This window comes from Mixia osmundae (genome assembly GCF_000708205.1).
Source record: "Mixia osmundae IAM 14324 unplaced genomic scaffold scaffold_12, whole genome shotgun sequence".
Taxonomy (NCBI): domain Eukaryota; kingdom Fungi; phylum Basidiomycota; class Mixiomycetes; order Mixiales; family Mixiaceae; genus Mixia; species Mixia osmundae.
The window spans coordinates 65,347-87,946 of record NW_014575552.1 but is presented as its reverse complement, the minus strand read 5'-3'; the positions used below and the strand labels follow the sequence as shown (position 1 = coordinate 87,946).

The 22,600-nt window shown below is 56.0% G+C and overlaps 18 protein-coding genes across 18 annotated transcripts; 10 read left to right on the top strand and 8 right to left on the bottom strand.

Annotated features, from left to right (window-relative positions):
- Positions 1-181: 181 nt before the first annotated feature.
- Positions 182-1,063, top strand: L969DRAFT_90351 (uncharacterized protein). Its single transcript, XM_014709902.1, has 2 exons — positions 182-960; positions 1,043-1,063. Exon 1 carries the CDS (start codon positions 348-350, stop codon positions 621-623), a length of 276 nt encoding a protein of 91 aa, XP_014565388.1. The 5' UTR covers positions 182-347; the 3' UTR covers positions 624-960; positions 1,043-1,063.
- On the top strand, positions 1,034-1,982 carry L969DRAFT_90350 (uncharacterized protein). The gene is made up of 2 exons (XM_014709901.1): positions 1,034-1,739; positions 1,789-1,982. Exons 1-2 carry the CDS (start codon positions 1,524-1,526, stop codon positions 1,882-1,884), a joined length of 312 nt encoding a protein of 103 aa, XP_014565387.1. The 5' UTR covers positions 1,034-1,523; the 3' UTR covers positions 1,885-1,982.
- On the bottom strand, positions 1,858-2,867 carry L969DRAFT_90348 (uncharacterized protein). The gene has a single exon (XM_014709900.1). It carries the CDS (start codon positions 2,812-2,814, stop codon positions 2,254-2,256), a length of 561 nt encoding a protein of 186 aa, XP_014565386.1. The 5' UTR covers positions 2,815-2,867; the 3' UTR covers positions 1,858-2,253.
- Positions 2,628-5,110, top strand: L969DRAFT_90346 (uncharacterized protein). Its single transcript, XM_014709899.1, has 5 exons — positions 2,628-3,027; positions 3,088-3,166; positions 3,226-3,562; positions 3,615-4,584; positions 4,640-5,110. The coding sequence occupies exons 1-5, from the start codon at positions 2,949-2,951 to the stop codon at positions 5,068-5,070; spliced, it is 1,896 nt and encodes a 631-aa protein (XP_014565385.1). The 5' UTR covers positions 2,628-2,948; the 3' UTR covers positions 5,071-5,110.
- Positions 5,111-5,142: 32 nt separating this feature from the next.
- Positions 5,143-7,495, top strand: L969DRAFT_19815 (uncharacterized protein; the record flags this gene model as incomplete). Its single annotated transcript, XM_014709842.1, has 5 exons — positions 5,143-6,919; positions 6,969-7,013; positions 7,059-7,128; positions 7,176-7,336; positions 7,386-7,495. The coding sequence occupies 5 exons, from the start codon at positions 5,143-5,145 to the stop codon at positions 7,493-7,495; spliced, it is 2,163 nt and encodes a 720-aa protein (XP_014565328.1).
- An 86-nt stretch (positions 7,496-7,581) lies between these two features.
- Positions 7,582-9,384, bottom strand: L969DRAFT_96833 (uncharacterized protein; the record flags this gene model as incomplete). Its single annotated transcript, XM_014709898.1, has 4 exons — positions 7,582-7,724; positions 7,774-8,749; positions 8,804-8,967; positions 9,018-9,384. The coding sequence occupies 4 exons, from the start codon at positions 9,382-9,384 to the stop codon at positions 7,582-7,584; spliced, it is 1,650 nt and encodes a 549-aa protein (XP_014565384.1).
- Positions 9,385-9,451: 67 nt separating this feature from the next.
- L969DRAFT_228849 (uncharacterized protein) lies at positions 9,452-10,286 on the bottom strand. Its single transcript, XM_014709897.1, has 4 exons — positions 10,175-10,286; positions 10,019-10,111; positions 9,874-9,958; positions 9,452-9,808 (listed from the first exon to the last, which is right to left on the bottom strand). Exons 1-4 carry the CDS (start codon positions 10,191-10,193, stop codon positions 9,574-9,576), a joined length of 432 nt encoding a protein of 143 aa, XP_014565383.1. The 5' UTR covers positions 10,194-10,286; the 3' UTR covers positions 9,452-9,573.
- A 1-nt stretch (position 10,287) lies between these two features.
- Positions 10,288-11,221, top strand: L969DRAFT_229104 (uncharacterized protein). Its single transcript, XM_014709896.1, has 2 exons — positions 10,288-11,138; positions 11,200-11,221. The coding sequence occupies exon 1, from the start codon at positions 10,381-10,383 to the stop codon at positions 11,098-11,100; it is 720 nt and encodes a 239-aa protein (XP_014565382.1). The 5' UTR covers positions 10,288-10,380; the 3' UTR covers positions 11,101-11,138; positions 11,200-11,221.
- Positions 11,151-12,143, bottom strand: L969DRAFT_19811 (uncharacterized protein; the record flags this gene model as incomplete). The annotated part of the gene is made up of 1 exon (XM_014709841.1): positions 11,151-12,143. One exon carries the CDS (start codon positions 12,141-12,143, stop codon positions 11,151-11,153), a length of 993 nt encoding a protein of 330 aa, XP_014565327.1.
- Positions 12,144-12,325: 182 nt separating this feature from the next.
- On the top strand, positions 12,326-13,779 carry L969DRAFT_96830 (uncharacterized protein; the record flags this gene model as incomplete). Its single annotated transcript, XM_014709895.1, has 2 exons — positions 12,326-12,523; positions 12,580-13,779. The coding sequence occupies 2 exons, from the start codon at positions 12,326-12,328 to the stop codon at positions 13,777-13,779; spliced, it is 1,398 nt and encodes a 465-aa protein (XP_014565381.1).
- Positions 13,780-13,851: 72 nt separating this feature from the next.
- Positions 13,852-14,255, bottom strand: L969DRAFT_54038 (uncharacterized protein; the record flags this gene model as incomplete). Its single annotated transcript, XM_014709894.1, has 2 exons — positions 13,852-13,973; positions 14,030-14,255. 2 exons carry the CDS (start codon positions 14,253-14,255, stop codon positions 13,852-13,854), a joined length of 348 nt encoding a protein of 115 aa, XP_014565380.1.
- An 89-nt stretch (positions 14,256-14,344) lies between these two features.
- Positions 14,345-14,853, top strand: L969DRAFT_19809 (uncharacterized protein; the record flags this gene model as incomplete). Its single annotated transcript, XM_014709840.1, has 2 exons — positions 14,345-14,703; positions 14,769-14,853. 2 exons carry the CDS (start codon positions 14,345-14,347, stop codon positions 14,851-14,853), a joined length of 444 nt encoding a protein of 147 aa, XP_014565326.1.
- A 94-nt stretch (positions 14,854-14,947) lies between these two features.
- L969DRAFT_19808 (uncharacterized protein) lies at positions 14,948-16,133 on the bottom strand (the record flags this gene model as incomplete). Its single annotated transcript, XM_014709839.1, has 4 exons — positions 14,948-14,978; positions 15,033-15,116; positions 15,174-15,263; positions 15,313-16,133. The coding sequence occupies 4 exons, from the start codon at positions 16,131-16,133 to the stop codon at positions 14,948-14,950; spliced, it is 1,026 nt and encodes a 341-aa protein (XP_014565325.1).
- A 277-nt stretch (positions 16,134-16,410) lies between these two features.
- On the top strand, positions 16,411-17,323 carry L969DRAFT_54050 (uncharacterized protein; the record flags this gene model as incomplete). Its single annotated transcript, XM_014709893.1, has 3 exons — positions 16,411-16,639; positions 16,698-17,130; positions 17,188-17,323. 3 exons carry the CDS (start codon positions 16,411-16,413, stop codon positions 17,321-17,323), a joined length of 798 nt encoding a protein of 265 aa, XP_014565379.1.
- Positions 17,324-17,393: 70 nt separating this feature from the next.
- L969DRAFT_54006 (uncharacterized protein) lies at positions 17,394-18,088 on the bottom strand (the record flags this gene model as incomplete). Its single annotated transcript, XM_014709892.1, has 2 exons — positions 17,394-17,634; positions 17,688-18,088. Coding segments are annotated over 2 exons (642 nt in total), but the record flags the coding sequence as incomplete, so codon positions are not given.
- A 444-nt stretch (positions 18,089-18,532) lies between these two features.
- On the top strand, positions 18,533-19,518 carry L969DRAFT_19805 (uncharacterized protein; the record flags this gene model as incomplete). The annotated part of the gene is made up of 2 exons (XM_014709838.1): positions 18,533-19,031; positions 19,085-19,518. The coding sequence occupies 2 exons, from the start codon at positions 18,533-18,535 to the stop codon at positions 19,516-19,518; spliced, it is 933 nt and encodes a 310-aa protein (XP_014565324.1).
- Positions 19,162-20,781, bottom strand: L969DRAFT_228788 (uncharacterized protein). The gene has a single exon (XM_014709891.1). The coding sequence runs from the start codon at positions 20,731-20,733 to the stop codon at positions 19,525-19,527; it is 1,209 nt and encodes a 402-aa protein (XP_014565377.1). The 5' UTR covers positions 20,734-20,781; the 3' UTR covers positions 19,162-19,524.
- A 285-nt stretch (positions 20,782-21,066) lies between these two features.
- L969DRAFT_228678 (uncharacterized protein) lies at positions 21,067-22,591 on the top strand. The gene is made up of 2 exons (XM_014709890.1): positions 21,067-21,390; positions 21,451-22,591. Exons 1-2 carry the CDS (start codon positions 21,193-21,195, stop codon positions 22,546-22,548), a joined length of 1,296 nt encoding a protein of 431 aa, XP_014565376.1. The 5' UTR covers positions 21,067-21,192; the 3' UTR covers positions 22,549-22,591.
- The last annotated feature ends 9 nt before the right edge of the window (positions 22,592-22,600 follow it).

Sequence of the window (22,600 nt, the reverse complement as noted above, 5' to 3'; positions counted from 1 at the left end):
CAACCGTAGCTCATGGCCATCACTGCCTTGAAGCTGACCTTGGACGAAGATTAGCAGCGTTGATGAGCAACTCAGAACGACAAGACAACGCGCGTGCAAGCTCAAATTCATGAAGCGCTCAAAGTTGGCAAGGCAGACAATGCATTGATGATGTCTCCAGCCATGATGGAAGCAGTGCAAAGCTCTGCTAGCACGTGCGATAAGCTCGAGCTGTATATGATGGAAGAAACACTTATGAAAGACACCTGTAGAGAGAGGCGAGCGCCTGGTATCGCACGCTCGACTCTCTCGACTTCCTGGCTCTTCTTGTTGTCCATCTTCAGAGGTCGCAGATGTCGATCGTCAGCATGACCCTAGATCGCCATCAAGTCTGGACCGCAATCTTCTCCGACGAGCAAATGGGCCTCCGAGTGACGTGCCAAGAGCAGGCCACTTGTCATTGGCTTTCACCCGCTCGTTGCAGCGACCCGATCAGAAGCTCCTTCCGCGGCAGTCTGCAAGTCCTGCCTCTGGTGCTTCTGTCGAGAGCGGCAAGAGTCGAAAGCGGCTGCTGTCTTCTTGTCGACCGCGGTCTTGTCCCGACGAGCCCGTGCGCCTCTCCAATGGTTGCATTCTTGCGGTAGGGCAGATCATATGTCATTGGCTAACAAGAGGCTCGCAGCAACGCTTCACATGGGAGTCCCCCATCCTCCGATATCCAGCCAGCCTACCTCAGGGGCCATGATCAGGAGCGTCTTGCAAGGACTCGACCGCAGTTGTCGGCTTCTTGTCGAGCCAGAACTCTTCCTCATTGCAAGCGAGTGCGCCTCCCCATGATGCCCGTAAGCTGCTCCGGTAGTTCCTGTGGGTCACGGGCAACATTCTTCGTTCGCTGCGGCAGCGCAGATGAAGTCACACCCTTCTTCGATCGGCCTATCAGCTCAATCTCTAGGCTTCGTCTTTGCATGCTCGCACGAGTACCAAGACGACTATATCGGCAGATTGTGCAGTTGACAGGATCGATAGCAGCCAAGTTCGCGTTTGTCGGAAGTGAGGCTTTGCGGCGAGACGCGGTCCAATTTATGCGAATTCCGTGACGAGCTGGCGTGCAACTTTCCGCCGTTTCAGCTGTCCATGACGGGAAGCGCCGATCAGCTCGATCGCAGACGCGTGTATATCGCGGACAATACAATATCTATAATATCGTGTGACAGTGCACGACAGGCATTATCAGTCAATCATCGAACGTCAGAGGCAGATTGGCTGGCTCATTCGAGTAGCAGTGAAGCGGAGCGAGCAGTGCAGTGAATCCGGCGCTGATCTTGTCTATCTTGCCTCTTTCGACCCTTTGCGAATCGGCAAGATCTTGTCACCGCGGTCTGCCCACAAGGACACTGCTCCAGCCCGTCCGCGCTAGCTCGAATCCGCCCCTGCCCTTGTTTATCAGTCTGGGCCGTGCTGACATCAAGCAGCTATCTGGAGACGCTACATATCAGAGACAGCCTGTTGAGCAAGCATTCCGCGTAACTCTCACTTGTACTATTATGTCGAGCTCGAGCGACGAGTCCGGCTACTCCTCATCGTCGTCGTATGACGACGCCGCATCTCACTTCTCCGACACAGAGATTGACACTCATGTCGTCGATCCAGGCCTGTCTTTCGCTCAGATGACGCCAAGATCAGCCGGCCAGGCTCGTTCGGTCAGGGCACACGATGACGGCCGCTCTGATCTCTCGCGCGGCTACCCGTCTTCAGGCTCGGCCAGTTGGACCAATACTTGTGAATACCCAAGCTGAACTCGTTCAGCAGGCCGACCAGAAGCCTACCTTGTTCGAGTATGTGCAGACACCTGAGCAAGCACGTACCCTATCAGCATCACCACTCATTCCTCGCATCACTTCGTAGATCAAACTCACTCGCATCATTGTATCATCCGCATGGCCTACCAGCACGTGTTGTCGTCGACAAAAGATGCATTCTAGCGCGTCTGCGCGCTGTACCCTTCGTCTTTCTGCTGCTTTGCGCAGCTTCGTGTGACCGACAGTGGTCCATCTGGAAACTGGCTGGCTTGCGCTTGAAAGCTGCCTCAGAGCGCAGCTTGTGTACGCTGTGTTGTTCGGCTCAGAGGAGCGGCTCGCGAGCCGCTGATTGTCGATCGCTGACAGTTCTGAGAGGCTCTGTTGACAATCGCGTCCGGCTTCTGATGCGATACAAGTCACGAGTAAAATCCAAATGTCAAATGGCCGAACGCTGGTTTGGTAGGATGCTTGCGCATCAGCCGGTGCTGGCAGGGGACTGCTTGCTTGCGAGCTTTTTCTCGAGCAGCATGAAGGCTGACAATGTAGGACTGAGATCAGAGGGTGGTTCTGCAGCGCCTGCAGCTTGCATGCGTGGCAAAGAGCTCGGCCATTGACTCTGTGGCACTTGTAGCTCAGTCAACTGTACTTGCGCCTTCTTGCATGCGTCCGAATAGTCCGACAGATCTTCAGCATAGAGGTCGTAGACACATCTTGCACAGCCAGACATGCAACACTCGTCATCCTTTGGCGGTCTGGGCTTGATGGGGATCTGTACGCCATGGAAGAGCGTTTGGGAGTCATCTTTGAGTATGGCCAGACGCGGCTCGGCGGCAGGAGCGAACGTGGACTCTTTGTGGTCTATTGCATCTGCTTCAAGTCTGCCTCGCAAGCCGCTGAGATCGAGCGAGCTTGACTCGACACGTCGTAAGATGCCGTTCTTGACGGTGAACGTATGTCGCCGCCTGCGAGCTGCCAGATCGATCGCAGGTCGTCTGAGGAGGGTGAGTCGAGCGACGCAAGTCAAGCATAGCAGCATCGATGAGCATTTGTTGCCGCCGCTGTGCTCGCAAAGGCTGTGGCAAGTCGCGAACGCGCTAAACGAAAGGCTGCTTGCTATTGACATCTCAGCTCAGCCGCCGATCGCACAATCAGCCGGATGGGCTCAAGGTGATGTTCGAGGAAGATGCGCACATCAGTGTAGCCGTCGGCGTCATCGTCGGCCTGCTCGCATCCTTTGTCCAATCGCTAGGCAAGCCCAGCTCGATCAGTCTACGTCGCTCGGGACTGATGACCTTCAATGTCCCCACAGGCCTGACGATCCAGCGCAAGTCTCACCTGCAGAATGAAGCGGCTGCACTCGAAGCGAGGAAGAAGGACTGGCGAAGGCCGTACGTCCCCATGGGCAGGACAGACGCGCGAAAGCTTGCTGATCTGACCGACCTGACAGCCTATGGATCACAGGCTTCACCATCTTCTTCACCTCTAATATCTTGGGCTCGATCTTCCAGCTCGGTGCACTGCCTATCGTCGTGCTAGCGCCTCTGGGTGCAATCTCGCTTCTGAGCAATGCCGTGTTCTCAAGGATCCTGCTCGGCGATCACTTCTCACGCTTCCTGGTCGTCGGCACCATACTCATCGCAGGCGGAGCCGCCCTCATCGCCGTCTTTGGTATCTTACCGGAACCCTCTCATACGCTAGACGAGCTCGTCAGGCTCTACGCCCGTCCTGCATTTCTCATCTGGATTGGTCTGCTCGGCTTGTCCGTCATCATCCTTGCGCTCTTCGTTCGTCGCTACTCTGTATTCGCACGCGAAGAGCTGAAACCCTCGATGACAGAGCCATTGGATGGAATACCGGCTCGAGCGGGAGCTGCTAAAGACATATATATTACAAGGCACGCACGCATGCAAGAGCCCGCATGGCTCACCGACGCGATTACGATTCAGCCATGGTCACTCTCATTCCCATACGCGTCCACGCCGTTGGTCTGCACCTGTCCTCTCACAAGCGATCCCGCGCAACGCTCTTCACTTTGATCCCATTCCTGCGCCTGCGCCTCGCAAGAAAGAAGATGCCACCTCGATCGACACGACAGAGCAGGGTACTTCTGATAGCGCGACCGTGACGGCCGGATCGGCTGTGATGGATACCTCGTCGAGCGTAGAGAAGCAAGAGCCGGCCGGAATGGTCTGGCTCGCACGGAGACGACTGCTCGTCGGCTGCGCATACGGCAGCGTATCAGGCACGCTGTCTGGATTCTGTCTCCTCTTTGCAAAGACGGGCGTCGATCTGCTCTTTCTCACCGTGCTCGGGCAGAATCAGTTCACCAAGGGCGCAACCTGGCTTATCGTCCTTGCACTCCTTTTCACTGCACTTTGCCAACTCGCCTATCTCAATAAGTCTCTCAGACTCGTCTCACCCACACTCGTCATGCCGCTCTCCTTCTGTTTCTTCAACGTCTCGTCCATACTCAATGGGCTCATCTACTACGATCAGTGGAACCAAATGACAATCTTGCAGCTCTTGCTTGTCTTACTTGGCGTCATCGTCTTACTCACCGGCGTCTGGATCGTCTCGCTCAAGAGTGGTCAGAGCGATCCGGCTCGACCTGAAGAACAGCCTCTCTTGCCAAACGATACGACACAGGATAACGAGGTTTCGGATGCTGGCTGGTCATACGATGAGCAATCGGATGACAGTACCAAGGAAGGCCTCGCGAGACGCATAGCTCAGTTCTATGATTCATTGATGAACGACGAGGCTCCCGTTCGAGGTTTGTCGATCGGCATTGGTGCTTCCTCCCCAGGTGCGCAGATATTCTGTCAGGTGAACTTTCCCGCTGAGACAGTTCATGCGCACAGGTTTCGCCCTTCGACCACAAGAACGACGGCGGCACCTGCGTAGTGCCTCGCTGTCATCGTCTATGCGCGCTTCGCAATCTCACGAATCTGCATTGACAGACGACAATCTAGCAATCTCGATCGATTCGCTCGACGAAGGACCGGATGCGAGCGATCTCAACATACGCAGGCGACATACAGTAGCCGATCCGCCCGTCTGGCGACCGACGCGCAGGCGGCATGCTCGTCGCTCCCTCTTTGGACCCTTTGTCGGCGCGCCTGACTTGAAGGAGGAGACGAGTCTTCATATGACCGACGATGAGGTCGCAGGCGATGATGATGATCCGGATCGGTCGAGCAGAAGACGAGTCAGATGGTCTGCTACTCTCGGTGACCTTGTGCTTGGGCAGCCCAGATCACCGCCGCCGCAGCCGCCGCCGCCGCCGGTGTAGCCTTAAATTTGTTGTACGCGTCGCGACTGCCTACGATGACATCAAGATCGTCCTGAGCTTTGCTTGAGCGCCATGAACACACCTCGGCTGGCCTCGACGCCGAATGTCTCGAGGCCCCAGAGCCCGCTCAGACGAGACTTTGGCGGTGCGGGTGCGTCGACACAAAGAAATCTACGCAGTCCGAGTCCATCAGGAGGTCGACGAGATCGGACGGAGACGAGCAGTCTGCTAGGCGATGACCTCGAAGGCGGCCAGCGCTATGGCTCATCCTTCATTGCCAATGATTCGACTGTTCAGCCTGCTGCTGCGATCAGTAGAGAGCAAAGACGAGCAATACGAAAGGAGAATTGGCAGCAGATGCGCAAGACGGTCAAGAAGAGATCAAAGTACTACGTGCCCATTCTCGAGTGGCTGCCCAACTACGACATCAGCACCTTCACAGGCGACTTCCTTGCTGGCCTGACCATGACCTTTCTGCTCGTGCCTCAATCCATGTCGTACGCTTCGAGTTTGGCTCGCATCGATCCGGTCCACGGCCTGTTTGGTGCCTGCATTCCCTCATTCATCTACGCCCTACTCGGCACATGTCGTCAGCTATCAGTAGGACCAGAGGCAGCACTCTGCCTGCTCATAGGGCAAGCAATACAGTCTGTCTGGGCAGATCTGCCAGATTCTGTGCCCCAGCACGAAAAGGATAAGATAGCCGTGTCCATAGCGAGCCTGATCACTTTCCAGTCGGGCTTGATCACCTTCCTGCTCGGCTTTCTCCGGCTGGGTTTCATGGATGCCGTTCTGTCGCGGGCGCTCTTGCGCGGCTTCGTGACTGCCATCGCTTTTGTCATTTTCATTGCTCAACTCATTCCCATGCTCGGTCTGGAGACACTGGCCGAGACGACCAAAGCAAGCAAAGGCAATACCATTGAGAAGGCCATCTTCCTCGTACGCCATGTCTGGTCCCTGCATCGACTCACCACAATCATTTCGGCCGTCGCGCTAGCTTTACTCATAGGCGCCAGGGTTGCGAAAAAGAAGCTCGTGGCCAAGCGTAGATGGGTGCAGTACTTTCCAGAAGTACTGTCAGTCGTCATACTGGCTACGATACTGACGAGTGTCTTCCATTGGGACAAGCAAGGCTTGAAGATCCTGGGTCACGTCACAGCAGGCAAAGTCAAGCTACACTTTCCCATGCATCATACATCTGACTACTTCTTCGACACACTTGGCATTGCTTCCACGATCGCCATTGTCGGTTACGTTGATAGTATCGTGGCTGCAAAAGGCCAGGCTGCGCGCTTCAATTACTCTGTCAGCCCAAACAGAGAGCTTGTCGCACTGGGCGGTGCAAATCTAGGCGCATCGCTCATCACCGGCACACTGCCTGGCTTCGGCAGCATCACAAGGTCTCGCGTCAATGCCAATGCCGGCGCTCGTACGCCCATGGCATCGCTCATCACCAGCGCATGCATTCTCCTGACGACGCTCTTCCTGCTTCGCTTTCTCCATTTCCTGCCAAAGTGCATCCTTGCGAGCGTCGTCTGTCTTGTCGTTTATTCCATCCTGCAAGAGACCCCGGAGGATGTGCACTTTTTCCTGAAGATGCAGGCTTGGAACGACTTGGCCCTCATGACCATCACGTTCATTCTCACATTGTTCAACGTGCAGACTGGCATCATTGTGTCCATCGCCCTGTCACTCATCATGGTCGTCCAGAAAGGTTCCAATATGAACATCAGAATTCTCGGACGGGTTGCCGGTACTTCCAATTGGGATTTGCTCGACCCCGACGATCCAGAGATGGACGAGACGCCCGGCACGCTCATCGTTCGCATCCGAGAAAATCTCACATTCGGTGCGTACGAGCGAAGTTGGCGCCAATCCGAACTAACATACGCGGACAGCCAATGCTGGCGCACTGAAAGAGCGGCTTCGTAGGTTAGAGATCTGTAAGTCGCACGTCTCTGGATGTGCGCGAGGCTGACATCGAGCAGATGGGCATCGACGGCACCATCCAAGTGATGCACCCTATCGAGGCGAAGCAAAGATACTCGTCTTCCACTGGTACGTCCTGCCCTCGCTGCTCTCTTGCTGTGCTCAGGCTTGAACAGGGCGGACGTGGACAATCGCATGGACGCCTCTGCCATTCAGGTCCTGCTAGAGACAGTCGAGACATACACCAGACGAGGTGTAGCAGTCTATTTCTGTCATGTCGGAACGCTGCAGCTTCATCAGCTTGCACAGGGCGGAATCTACAAGCTACTCGGCCACAGTATGTTTCGCTCGCTGCGCTGCAGTGAGTAGCCTGATCAGAGGAGCAGGCAATTTCCAGCCCAACGTAGCAGCATGTCTTGCAGCGGCAGAGACGGCAGCGGCACCTCTGCAGACTTCTGGCGGATCATTTGACGACAGTATAATCTACAGAAGATAAGAAGAGACTACATTCTCAGTGGATACCGTACAACGTATGAGTGGCAACATCGCAGCAAAAGCAACAACAACTTGTTGTAACCAATTCTAGAGTGTTTGTGGGTCGTACTGATCCGAATGAGCAAGGCTGTCAAGCAAGACCTGCATCATTCCCAACAAGTGTTCGTCCTTGTGGCGTCTGCCTGTGAGCTGTAGCGCAACAGGAGAGCCAGCTGTCTCGCGAACATCATCTGCTGAACATGTCAGCACGAAACAGTCGCCAAAAGCACGATGACGCACACTGTGCATTACACTGAGCGTCGAGACCGCTGAGGGGCTTGAAAGCAGGATCGGGCGCGTCCAGTGATGCTTGCACCTTTGTGACCGGGAAAGCGCAAGACGGATAATCGAGCAGATTCCAGATGGATGTGTGACCGCAGTAGATGTATTGGCCGTGCTTTGGCGCAGTATGGGGGGCTACGGGCGAGATGATGGCATCGACGACTCGGCCCGTCATCGGACTGATTGCCTTTTCCCACTTGTCTAGGTACTGCTTTCTATATGTCTCCTTTCGATGGTTGAGCTTCCAGACCTCGAGCGTTGAGAGAGCAGCGCCAGATCGTTCGCTGAGGATGTGAGTTTCGCCCGATACGCCCACTTGCTCGATGAAATCTGCACCGCCATCGGCTTGGAAGATTTCATTGATGAGCTCTACACCTTCGCGGTGATCCGATGCGTCCCAGTCGAGTATCTCGTGTCCTTGTTCGCGCAGTGCGTCCGCCACGATCGAGAGAGCGCGTAAGATCGGTGGATCTGGCAGCACGTAGCCTTCGGTCTTGATGATCGCAAAAGAGTACTTTGCATCGTGACCGCCATTGGCTGTGAGCTCGTAGTGATCCTGACGAAACGGTAGGTCGAGTATCTTGGGATCGCGTCGCCAGCATTCGGCATTGAGCACGACTTGGTAGAACTTCTTGATGGTCGATAGACTACGAGCCAGCGGTCCGATGACGCTTTCGACGGTCTCTTGTCCGACCATGCTATTCATCGCACCCTGGTAGGGTATCCTGCCCGTTGAGGGTCTGAAGCCGTAGAGGCCATTGCAGGCTGCGGGTATACGAACGCTGCCCCCGATGTCTGTACCGACGCCGAGTATCGAGCCGCGCAGGGCGATGAGGGCACCTTCGCCTCCGGACGAGCCGCCAGAAGTGAGAGCACGATTGTAGGGGTTGACCGTCAGGCCAAAGACGTGGTTGTACGTCTCTGCCCACATAAGCTGCACGCAAATTTATGAGCCATCGATCTCGCACGAAGTGGCGAGACGACATACTGTCTGAGGTACGTTTGTACGACAGTGAAAGACGGCGCCTGCTTCTCTGAGCACGTCGACCAGGACGGCGTTGCTGTCTGAGATTCTGCCGAGCCAGCAAGCGTAACCCATGGTGATCTCGACGCCGTCGATAGGAAACTGATCCTTGAGGGAGATCGGTATGCCTGCAAGGCGCATGCTCAGCTGGGCAGATCGCAGAGATGATGTACGATACCGTGTAAAGGTCCCTTTGGTCTGCCGTGAAGGGCCAAGTACTCATCGAGTTCTCTAGCTTGAGCCAGAGCATCGTCAAAGAGGATCTCAGTCAGGCAGTTTGTGAGCTGATGGGCAATAGCTGCTCGTTTACAGTAGGCCAGTGTGACTTCGTAGCTCGACCATTCGCCGGTTGCGAGCTTTGCAAGGGCGATGTCGACGTCGTCAAGCTCTGTGATAAGCAACTCTTTCTTCGATAGGATGCCTGCCCTTCTCGGGATGTCGAGGACGTTCTTGAGTGACTTGGGTACCTTGATACGCCATTCGTTGGGGATCAAGGCTGCCTGTGCTGCCTTTTTGGCGTCGCATTTCGCCTTTAGCTCGAGCATTGGTCGACGGTCGCGCGATAAGAAGAAGAAACGACGCGCACTCGCGCAAGCAACACGGACAAGTCACGCGACACGGGCGATGACGGAAAGCGACTTGTCCATCAGGAGGAGAAGGGGTGGTGTGTTGTATGATAGCAACAGTGCATATGCAGTACAGTTCCTCCGTCAACGTAGCTCTGCTAGTACTCGTCACTCCGCGAGAAGAAATGGCTGTAAGTGATGACTATCTCTGGGGCGTGAGCGTGCGACGCTTTTGAGAGGGGGAACAAACGACGTACTGGTGCCATAGACGAGCGCACCGCCTCCTATGCTCATGTAGCAAGCAGCGGGGTGGATGATCTCGCTGTGCATGAGCACAAGCGGTAGCGCGAGACCTGTGATGACCGTCGCTGCCGTGACAAAGTGTCCAAAGTCGACGGGGCCACTACGAGCGAGCGAGCGAGCGAGGTGAGTACGAAGGAGTGCTCGGAAAGGCAAGCGCAGACTTGCCTGCTGTAGTCTGTCGAGAAGTCATCTGCACCTCCACATCTGGCGCAGAGTGCATTGGGTAACGGAGCAAAGACAAACGTGGCAGCTGTGCCACAAGGCTCGTCAGCATGCTGCAAGCTGGATGTGCATTGTATATTGAGCTCACCGACGAGGAGGGGAAGCCAGTTACCAAAGAGAGCACAAGAGAGGATGACGAGGAGGAAGCCGATGGCGAGGACGAAGGAGAGCAAGATGATGGCTGCATCGTTGCCAGGCAGGTCAGCTTGTCTGTCTCTCTGCGCTGACAGCATGGGACACTTGCTCTTCAAGCCCGCCCTCATCGTGGGCTGATCTCACTTGGCGGGTGAGCTGTCGTTCGCTCCTTCGTCCACTCGTCCGAACGGCGCGCGTCAGGGGTGAAGACGTCAGTCGACTCGAGCTGTTCCACACTTCGAAGCGCCACGCGCGTCCACCCGGTCGATCTCATCGGCTAGTCTGGCGTGGCTCAGGCAGCTGGCAAGGCGCAGCATGACCGCGCCGCTCGCCGACAAGCTGTCATCCCTACGCCTTCCTCATGAGCAGCCAGAACAGGGTGCGCTCACCGCCACAAGCAAACTCGATGGCACTTCCTTGACTGCCCAAGCGGGTACCTCTGCACTCGAGGCCAATAATTGGCAGCCCGAAAGGGGCAGATTGCTCTGGGTGGATTGTGAGATGACGGGCCTCAACTTGAAGACGGACAGGATTATCGAGATTGCGGCGATGGTGACGGACAAAGATCTCACGCTGCTCGACGAAGGGATAGAGTATGTCGTCAGGACAGACAAGAGCGTGCTGGATCAGATGGACGAGTGGTGCACAAAGACACACAGCGGGACGGGTCTGACCCAAGCGTGCATCGCCTCGAAGCATTCGATCGAAGAAGTAGATCGCAAAGTGACAGAATACGTCAAGCGATACTTTCCAGACGACCGGAGTGCCGTCCTCGCTGGTTCGTCTGTTCATGCGGACGCCAACTTCATCAGGAAGGACATGCCGCTGCTTGCGAAATGTCTACATTATCGTATCGTCGATGTCTCGTCGGTCAAGGAGCTCGTGGCCAGGTGGTACAGTCTACCCAGGCAAGAGCGAGATCCCAAGCAGGGAGGCCAACAGCACCGCGCGAGGGACGACATCATGGCGAGCATCAAGGAGCTCAAGCGGTACAGATCTACTGTCTTTAAGCCCGCCAATGCAGTCAATTCATGAGACAAAAGAAAACATGTACAATCAGACAACAGATGAGGGTGAGATGATGGTCATGACTGAATGACGAATGCATTCTTGGCTGAACTGGGCTCGATCCAGTGGAGCATGAGGTCGAGACAGGCTTGGTCGATCTCCATGTGTGCGCCCACACAGCTCTCGAATTGTATCTTACCTGCCTGGTCAAGTCGACGTAGACCGATGTAGTCTCTTTTGTAGATCGGCAGTGAGTGCATGGGAATACTCAGCCCTTGCTCGCTCGTCAGGTTGAGCAGACCAAACTGGGTCGAAGCGGCAGGAATGACAGTGATATCCTTTGTGAACCTGATCAAGACAAGGTTGCTCAGACTGGCCAGGTTGTCGGCATAGGTCGCGTTGCGCTCGGACTCGTCTGCTCCTTCGCTCTCGTGCTCGTCCAAGTAATCCTCGCTGCCGCCTACCTGTCCGTCTCCCCATCGTTCGTTATTGATCAACCTGAGCCAGAGGTTCTTGCGCAAGTAAGGCGCGATATCGTCCTGGTTGCGGAAGTACTGAGCGGGCACGACTGACGTCTGAGCATAGTCTGTGTACACGCCCGCTCGGAGTGCCCACTCTGAAGCGCGACAGACGAGATCGCCCGGTCGGCAAGGCGGTAGCTCGCTCACGCCCATATGGGGACTCCCCAGCGTGATCAGATTCTTCACAGGCGGGTCGTTGAACACCTCTGCATAGGCTCGCAGCAGTACGCCGCCCTGAGAGAACCCGATCCCATGAAACCCTCGGGCGAGCTCAGGCTGTGATCTGAGATCTTGGGCCACCTGGGCGACTTGGACAGCAGCATTGCCGAAGAAGGACGACTTGGCGTCTTGTGAGCCGTCATCGCTCAGCCTGACAAAGTAGACGAACAGATCCGGCACGCTCTCTCTGAAGTAGTCGGCCAGAGATGTTAGTCCCTTGGCGTCAAATCGATCGCCCAGACCGTGCCAGACCACGACGGGAAGACTGCTCGCCGTCGCGGTAGCGAACAGACAGGCCAGACTGGCTAGTGCTAGCCTTGGTCTACGCATCTCACCTTGTTGAGCCAACTCAGCTCTCGAGGTGATCGTCGTTGACACGTTGACTTTCCGGCCGACCCGGTCAAAGTTCTCGCCGAAAGTCACGCGCAATTTGGAGATCGTCAGAGTGACGAGTGAGTGAGTGACGCCTCAGCGAGATTCAGGACGCGAGCTTGGCCAGACGGGGGGAGGCGATGCTCAGACGGAAGAGCAACACAGCCTTCAAGCCTGCCGGCGAGGCAAAGAAGTGCAAGACCTTCAATTCTGTCAAGACGGACGGGACGACGTCGAGCGCGCTCTGTGCGTTGTATGAACAGCACACGTTTGATGCCATACTCGAGTCGACCGCCGACCTCATTACCCGTCTGGCCAGTGAGGCTACAACCAAAGGTGTACGTCTTGTGATCGAGTGACCCGAGCCGCCCAAGTCTGATGAGGGTTTGCGCAGCCCATAACGCGCTTTCATGCCAAGCAACCTCCCGAAGTCGGCCTGCGGGCTTATCTGACCAGACTGGTCCAGTATACGCCCTACAGTCACGATGCGATCTTGCTCCTGTTGCTCTATATCTATCGTCTCCCCAAAGCAGCAGACCCGACAGACACTGTCTCACCCTTGAGCAGCAAATCATTCGACGAGCCTACCGACCTGACTGCGCCTTATCTGCGCACGGGGATACTACAACCCCACGAGATTGCGCTCAGGCGACAAGATGCAGCGTCTTCGAGTAGCTCGTCGCTCTCTTCGCTCGCATCGCTAGACTCCGTCGCCTCCTTGCCCTCGCTCGCGTCCACTTCTTCCAGTTCGGCCTCCAGTATCACAGGCAGCTCGTTCGATCTCACGCGTCCGAGCGATCGCAAGTCCCGCTTCAGGCTCAGAAAGAGGGAACAAGCGCCGCCTGTGTCCATGAACACTTTCACCATGCACCGGCTCGTCCTCGCCACCCTTCTCGTCGCGAGCAAGTTCATCTCCGATTCACATATCACCCAAACGAGAGCGGCCAAAGTAGGAGGTCTGACGCCGATGGAACTGCGCGCACTGGAGATCGATGTCCTCTTTGAATTGGACTGTCGGTTGACGTGGACAAAGGACGAGATGGATGATATTGCTAGATTGCTCTGTCGAACCATGGCGAAAGCTAGTGCGCCCGAAACTGACAATCCTACGGTGAGACGGAAATCGCAAGTGGAACGACCACCGCCTCGGTCTGCACTCGTCCGCACGCAATCGGGCACGACGCCTTCGCTTGCGCCTAGAAGATCTGTGGCCATCATCACGCCCAGCTCAGACTCCGAAGACGCGTCCTCTCTATCCGGCGAGAGCTCACAGTCGGATGCCATCGCCACTGCTCTCTGCCAGACCTTGAACGCATCACCCCGTCGAAGGAGCCCCAAGCACGCCGAAGTCTCTTTCTGGGCAATGAGAGAGCACGACGAACATGCGCAGGGGGAGACAGCGAGCGGGAGCGAAGAGGAAGAAGGAGCTTCTTCGCCCGGCGCACACAGCTTTCGCTCGAGCAGGACGACGACAAAGTATGACAGTATGACGCCGCGTATGCGTGCGCTATCGACCACTTCCTCACCTCGCCTACTGTCGGACTCGGATGACGATCGAGGCCAAGCAGACAGTCCTCCCAGAGGATCACCCTGAGCTTATTTTTCTTCCGGTTTACAATGTACATACAACACCCCCGATCTGCGAACTGTCCTGCTTGTTGTTGTCTCATGCCAGTGCAGTCTGTTGATGGTTGCGGGCCTTGAACGCTCTGCTCAATTGGCTGTAGCAATGGGGACAAAAGTGATGGGCCAGCTTAGGCTGCGAACAAGAGGGACAATGGACAATGTCTGTCAAGACGCAGGGGCAGTGAGCCAACAGATGACGGAACGTCTCCCAGACTGACTGCTTCTGGCTTTCAAGCCCTTGTTGGCCGATCGCATACTCTTGCGAGAGTGGGAGACCCTGCTCTTGGGTACTGCCCAGACTAGCGAGGGAAAGAGCTCCTCCATCCGCGCCCAGATGCCCGACAGATCTCGCTGCAAGCTCTGTAGCATGAGCGAGGGCAGTGCTACCATGTGAGCTAGTCGGTGAGCTGCCGTCAGGCTTCTCATGGACACCAGCGAGGCCATCTTAATCGGTCGGTGGTGAGTGACACCACGATTTTACCTTTGCGAGAAATTCGCGCCATCGACGTCGACCGGACGGCTCAAAGGGGAAGATGTTGTGGGCAACAAGGCGAGCGCTACAGGCGATAGTGCGCTCAAAGCGTAGCACGGGCATCTACGGTCTGGACGTGCACCCTCAGCCCGTTCAGAGCTTGCTACAAACGTACAAGACGACGTTGTCCATTCTCGATAGTCAGGTGCCCGCCTCGACGGTGTACAGACAGTCTGTCGAGTCCATCACGAGAGACCGGCAGGAGATCATCACCAAGTATGCCGGTTCTGCTGGCACGGAAGGCGGAGAGGGTGCGATCGAGGCGATCGAGCAAGAGATCGGGTTAGGTCAGATTGAGGAGGTACTCAGGATAGCAAAGGATGAGCTCTCGCTCGTCAACAAGATGGCAGAATGGAAAGCGTCCGTCCTCGTGCTTCTCCTGTTGTCTCCGACTGAACCTGACATGCGGTATCACTCGGGCACAGATGGGAACCTCTGCAGACAAAGCCAGACCAGGGTCAGTGGGAGTACTTCAAGGTCACCGCCTCGACGACCTATGATCCTTCCTAGTCGCATCATCTCTTGCAAAAGGGGAATTACAACATGCATCGTGACCCAACTTCGTGTATCAAATACTGAGCACCGATGAGCCAGATGTAGCGCTTCAGACGACCGTGCTCGGTGCTTTGGACCACCTGAACAGCTGATGAGCTTTTCCGTCATGACACGAGCGAGCAGAGTGGACTGACTTTCTGCGGATGATATCGGCCGTCCTGAGAATGCTCTGGTAGCATCTCACGCATTGCAAGTGGCTCGGCTCTCGTACGCCCAGTCTGTGCAAGCTTGAGGGATCAGCTTCACAGAGCGAGCGGTGGCAGGGAGGAGCGCACCGTGCAGCGATATCTAAGCTGGGCACCATCTCGTCGGCTATCCTTCTCACCTCCTCGTACCAGAACCGCTCGACGAGCTTCATCTCCGAACTGCTCGCGGATCAGCATGGGCCAAAGCGAGCAAGCGCGAGAGACTGACCAGTGGAGATGGTCCGGATCTTTGGCGAGAGGGGTGGTCATGAGGATCTCTCTGCCGAGTTCGACGCGGGAGTTGTGGAGCATCCAGAGCCGATGGACTGCAATGCCGGACAGTCCTCCGAAATAGGACGGTTTGAGTTTGGTGAGTTTGTGGACGAGTGTATGTCTCGAGGCCTCTCTGGCCAGTTCCTCGCTAGGCGGCGAGATGGAGGTCGCGACGGCATAGACGACAAAAGGTTGCACGGTGGCAAACTGTCGCAGCTCCGTCGTTGCTGCATCGATGGCCCGAAAGACTTCGTACTTGTGGGCGGCGGAGAAGAGTGTCTTGATGACGCCGAATTTGTATGAGCACAGGACGGGTGCAGGTCGGGGGTAGAAGTATTGGAACAGGATATGGAGCGTCTCTGCATCCTCTTCGACCTGGATGCAGGGCAGGTTGAGCGGCGGCAGTCTCGGTAACGCGTCGGGTTCCTCGAGCAAGGTGGAGAAGACGGGCGAGTTGGTTCTCAGGTTGGCGAGGTGGAGCAAGAACTGGGTGGCAGGTCTGCTGTGACCTGCGTTGGCAGACCGGAAGATGACGTCGCCCGTTCCCTGAGCGAAAGCGTCGACGACGGTATCGTTGCCCGTGACCTGTCTCGTCTGTTGCCTGATGATCCTCCGGTCGGTGCGGTAGTCAGGTGGTGATTCGGTCATGCCGGGCTCTGTGCCCGTGGGATCTTGCAAGGGATCCACTCGCCTTCGTCCGAGAGCTCCCTCTGAGGGGGCGGGCGGTGATGTCCGTCTGTAGGATGACGGTCTGCGTGGGCTCTGATCGTCGACCATGTCTGCTCTGTCGTGTGCCCCTCGAGAGTCAGGCGATCAGTCTCTGCACACTCTCACACGAGAGCATTGCCCATGTTGTTCCTTCCTCTGTTTCTCTGGGGAAATCCTCCGGGAAAAGAGGGTGCTCCTCCTTATCCCTGTCTGGAGCAGATTCGATTCGATTCATTATCAAATCCCGCGTTGGCCGATCTCCAGCCAGACTCGACCTCAATCGACCTCGACCCGACTTGACTTTGACTCGTGTCTCCATCCGTCTGACTTGTCTCTCTCCCGAACGATGTTGAACTGTACTTGTAGGTCCTACCGTCAGGCGGCAAGAGCGAGCACGTCGGCGACAGTGCCAGCGAGTTCGATACCTGCAAGAGTGGAGAGAGCCATCCAATCTGCTGAGCCCAGACGACAGCACAATGTCATCATGCTCGACAGACTCAGTCCGACCATGACCCCGCGAGACCTGCGCAAGAGAGTCTACCAGGACGGTCTGACAGAGAGCATGCTCCTCTCGGGTCAGCCATTCCGCTAGACTGCAAGCGGACTCTGTGGCTGAACGAGCTCGAGGGACAGTCCACATGGTGCCCGATAGGGAGCTAGAAGCTACAGGTCGAGCCATACTCGTCTTCAACCAGCCCAAGGAAGCGCAGATCTCTGTCGACCATTTCAGGTCGCGCGATGTTGGCACCACGCCCTTGCACAGAGAATGGCTCGACCCGGCTTCCCACGACCAGCGCTCTGGCGTCGGCAGACGGACGCTAGGCTACTTTCATCATCTCGACGCCATCTTCGGTCCATACAGCCCAGACGAACCGAACTTGCCGTCGCACTATCGCTCGCTCAGCAAAGTCAAAGCAAAGCTATCAGGTCGATTGGTCAAGATCGGTCAACTGCCGCCGACCCTGTTGCACGATACGCTGCTCGACTGGCTCCATGCCAACGAGTTTGAGCCGATGCCCATACAGCAATCAGTACCTTCTCGTCGGATGCTCGTCCGTTTGCCCGGGTCCGTCTCGCATCACTCCAGACGCGGTGTGAGATTGGTCTGAGATGCGCCGAGCAGGTCACAGCATATCTCAAGCTGGCTCACGCTCCTGGGCTCAGAGGACGAAGCAGCTCGGCTGGTAAGACTGCTCCATCGCAATCCTCAAGCTCACTTGGGTGAGGGCGCGCACACGACCTGTCGAATTGTACATTGACGCAACTGTTGTTGACAATAACACTGCCGCTGTGTATATCTCTCTATCTCTACTGCTCTCACTGCCAACTCTACAAGACCGTGTCGATGACCGGACAGTGCTCGTGCTCAATCTTGATCGTCTTGCCCGTCGCGACCCAGATGAGGTCATACCTGTCATCCGGATACTCTGGCAGATGCTTCACCCCCACTTCTCGCGCAATGTCCGTCATGGCGCGATGCTCCCAGCACACGAGCACGTTGCCCTTTGGATGCTTCTTTGATGTGAACCGTCTGATCTTCTTCTCCACGCACTGCTCGTCCTCTCGTTCACTGTGCAGCCATCGTCAAGCCTTCCCATGACTTGCGACGTATGCCAGACTCACCAGTCCGTATCGATGCTGAGACCGAGAGCGTCAGCGAGCGGTGCGACAGTCTTGAGCGGCCTCGATCGTCTGCCGTCCGGTCTAGGTTTCTGCGCGAGGATGTAGCCAACATTGCGTTCGGAAGACGGGCCAAAGAGATCCTTGATACACTCTGCCCTTCTTTGGCCTTGTAGCGATAGCCCGTTTGCTCCGTTCAAGGGCTTTTCGCCGTGACGCAGAAAGTAGACAGTGCTCGAATGGAGACTCGATGGGTGGTGGTGTGCTTGTATCGATGCATCATCTGCAGGCGTCGTGTTGTAGACTGTGCTCATGGTCGCCAGTGCAGAGAGCACATGTTGCACGGCGACCATTTTCGACCAGTAGCCGAGCAGCCAAGTCCTGCAAGAGGACAGGCTGCCTCTGCGCACAAGATTTCGCGAACGTGCTCACAACAAAGACAAAAATTCTTGACGCGATCGCTCGGATCGCCCTCCAGCTGACGAGCCGAAAACACGGACTGACCTCATTCTGCATGCCTCTGGGACGTTTTGCGGCTCATTGCGATCTCCCATGACCTTGTTGGAGCTTACCGCCTGATCAAGCAGAGCAGCCAATTCGATGCCTTGCGACAATGCTTGCTCGGCTGATGCAACAGTAAGCAAGCCAGCACGGGCACACTGGTTGAACAGCAAAGTCACATGCAGACCGTCACATCAGCACGTCAGATCTTCCTGCAGGTGCTAGTCTCCAGGAGCTGGCATCAACCAAACCTAAATGAACGGATTTGTCGCGCGTCACTTGTTTTGTCACGGGGCACAGAAGAGCATCTGCCCCGGAGCAGCGATCGACGCGCAACTTCGGCCGAAATGTCATCATCGTCATCCTCCGGCGGCCGGCTCCTCGTCACCGGTCTGAAGCATATAAGTCCACGCAATCTAATCAAGCAGTTCATGTCATCGGGAGATAGCTTGCTTCCGACAGACACTTCATCCAGACGACAGAACTGGTTCGACAAGGCGCAGGACAAGTACTTTGCGACTTCTGACGATCCAACGTACGACGACTTGCCTTACGAGACCGCTCTGATCGATAGGATGGGCGTCACACTTTCTACGGCCAGATGGATGGCCCCGGCTGCCTTTGCTGGCAACTTTGCTTGCCAGCTCTACGGCATGACCACTTCGCCCAACATGAAGGAGATCGCGGAGAAGCATCACGTCGCTTTCGCCGGTCATCCGTTTGCAATTGCTGCCTTTTTCAGCACCCAGCAAGTCTTGCATCTCCTCTATCTGCGCCGGTTGTGGTCAGGCGAGCACACCATCCAGCAGAACGAAGCCGTCAATTACGCGCCATGGTACTCCATTGGTGAGCTCTCTATCTGTGATCATTTCGCGATCAAAGGCTAATGGCCGGCATAGGCAATGTCTGCATCGGTCTATGGATGGTCGGCTGGGAGTTTGAGAACTTCTCGCTCAGCAATGTCTTTGTCATCATCAACTCGGCCTCTCAGCTCTACTATCTCTTTGCGAGAGCTCAGAACCTTCCACAGACCGATCTGACGCATCTCGTCTGCTCCACCTTTGCCGGTATCGGTGTCCTCGACATGCTGCACAACGGCGCACTTGCGTTCTTCCCACAGGTCGTCTCGCAACCTGCTGGCTGGGTGCAAGCACTATCCGCCGTCGGCTTCGCTGCCGGTGTCGCGACGAGCAAGTCGCTTTCCTTCGCTGCCTCGCTCGTCTTCAACACTGTCGCCTTGACTTTGGCGCAAAGCGGTCAGTGGCAGCAAGTCATGGGCGGCACATCCGTTGTGGGAGCCGCCATTCTCGCAGCGCGTCTGCTCAAGCAGTAACAAAATCTAGCATGTCTGAGACCTGTGCCTATGTATGCGTGTGCCGAGCAGCCAGGAGACTATGATGAGTGCAATGAGTGCAATGACGCCTGCGCCCATGTAGCCTGAATTGTCGTTGAGTGCAATCCAGAACCGCCACCATCGACCAGATAGACCTGGGTCGTTTGCAGCAGCTTTCGCGCAGCCATCGCATTGAGCGGCTGCCAAGCCCATAAACTCGACAAGCGATATAAACAGTGCAATGGTGATGGAGACGACTGTCAGGCAAATGGAAATGTTCGTCGTCGTGGTTGTGTCGAGAGGGCGGGTATCAGTACCTGCGAGTGCCGCATCGTGATCCTCTATAAAGTGCAAGCGTCGCCACCAGCCCTTCTCACGCGTCTCGATAGGGTAGGCGTAAGCATAAAGCATGAAGCAAGCATCGAGCGAGTCGACAAGTGTCATGCCAGCAGCAAAGAGTGCGGGCAGGATCATGATCTCTGATGTGCTGATTCCCCCGGATGCCCCGGGAGACCGAGCTAGGGCACTGATACCGAGCAGCACAATCTCTGATGTCGTGTCGAAGCCGGCGCCAAAGGCTAGCCCGAGTGGGTAGGCTTTCCAAGGCTTGTCTACCAGTCTGAAAAATGGGCGCATCACGCGAGCCATGCAGCCTAACGCGGGCGGCACTCCCACCTCTGCCTGCTTACTCGACTTCTCATCGGATGTAGTGTCTGCAAGCCGGTTGCGTCGGCGTAGCATCAGAGCAAGCAGAGCGATATTGATGAGTGCAATGAGTAAGAGGAACGAGGCCGAGATGGTCGTGCCCAAGATGCCCCCAACATTGCCCACGCCGTTCAGATGTGCTGCTACACCCGTACTGATGGCGACCGTCATCGTGACCACAATCACAATGGTCGAATGCCCAAGCGAAAAGTAGAGCCCAACCGTGCAAGGCGGGGTAAGACCTGGTCGCGCGAGCATCCTACGTGTTACGAGATCTATTGCGCAGATGTGGTCCACATCGAGTGCGTGCCGTAGCCCGAGCGTATAAGCGACGACGCATAGACTCAGGACCCGTCGCTTAGTCGCAGATGGCGCAAAGAGCGCAAGCGCGACGGTCCAGACTGCTAAGCTCGCGAGTGCTTCGCCAATGAGCAGTAAAGCCACGCGACCGTGTAATGTCAGCCTTCGTCTTCGTCTGGTGCGCCCATTGAGCGCCTCGATGTCGGACATCAGACCTCGCCGTGGATACCTCCCGGTTTGGCGGTGGGCGAGCTGGCTGAAGCGCCAAGTGGACGCGATAAGAAATCAAAAATCCCCAGATCTACCGCGTGGACAGCCGCCCCGCTGAATGCACTCGAGCGTCTCCCACAGTGTCCATATTGCAGACAGGAACAATAATGAAAGCACAAAGCCCTTCCTCTCTCTAAGATCTCTCATCTCGTGTCACATCAAGCTTGCGACGATGCTACGAAATTGTCAAATAAACGACCTCCTAAGTTCCAATAATGACGATGGACTACCTCAAAGTCGTAACGACGAGGGCGTTTTCGGAAGCGAAGATCGCGTAGGTGATGTGAGAGACGCGCCGAAGACTTGCGACGTTGCCGGCGCCTTCGGAAACACAGTAAATGAACCCGAGCGTTGCCGCTCCGAATTTTTTCACTCTCACTCGCTGTAGCACAACAAAGAATGAAATTTGCAGAGCAGGCGCTTATGTCGCGCGATGCCGGACGAGCCGCACTGGACACAATGCCCTCAGAAGTCATCGACACGATCGTCAAGATCCTTGTGAAAGGCTCGACAACGACTGCTCAGCCTACAGATCTTTTGACCTTGAGGCACATCAGCGGACGTCTGAGAGCTGCATGTCTTCCATATCTTTACAAGGTTCGCCCGAGATTCAACATATGGTCTATTCAGATACGCGTCGCTGACGAGCCCGTGCAGGACAAAATGTTTACTGTTCACTGCCCTGGTCAGCTGTCGAGATTGGCATTAGATTGCTTCGCCGATCCACATTTCGGAGCTGCTATCAATGCCCTCATGATCAGCGGAGACCATTACGATTCTCAGCAGTGGGGTGGCAAAGCTGCCCTGAACGTCTTGAGTAATGCTAATCGAGCAGCCCTGCCCAATTTGTCGGCCCTCAAGGTCGACTCCGCTGCGCTTGTTGCCATTCGTGACGCTCCCAAAGAAATCACCCGTTTTCTGGCCAAAAGCATCAAGACACTCTCGCTAGATTATCGCAGCACTACTCATCGTGGCGATGTCGTCCTCGGAGCCTACCCCACGCCAGAGTACACGCCTGCGCAAGCTCGAGACGTCTTCAACTGGGTCCAGACATGTGCCAACGTCAAAAGCCTCACTTTCGTCGACGCTTGCGAGCATTATGACTTTGAAGGCTGTGCAGCCACGATGGAGATGCTCGGCAGTTGTGTGACCCGCTTGCCGGCTCTCGAGAGCTTGACACTGACCACTACTTGGCCTGCTAGAGGCAACACGCTGCCTGCGCACTCACAGACTACATGGCAGACTTCCTGGCATTCTAAGCTGCGCTCGCTCACTTTGACACGCAAAATCAAGTTGGAGCACCTCGCCGGCTTCATCCACTTCGCCTGCACAACACTCACCTACTTGCATGTACACGATATTGAAATCGCCGAAGGACCGGGGAGCCGTACGATGACACTCCCTAATCTCTTGATGTTCGACTGGACGGAGGCGACTACAGTGACTGGACTGCAAAACTTGCGCATGCGCAACCTGCGCACGCTGCGTCTTGGCAGCTTAGTGTCTAACGACCGCGAACTCCTGGCTTGCATTGATTTAAGAATCTTCCCACTGTTGGAAGTCATCGAGATCTACAACCTTGCCGACCTTCTCATGGAAAACATCCTACGCTTGAAAGCAGCATGCAGCAACAACGGTCTTGCGCTGATCTTGCGAAGCACCATCGAAGCCGATCGAGAAGAAAAGAGAGAAAGACGGGGGCTTCCTCCTGTAGTACCGCGCAGCCTTTACTGGCATCCAAGATTGGTCTTCTAGCTCGGCCGCCTTGTGCTTGTAAATCTAGGAAATCGCAGCGCTACCACCAAAG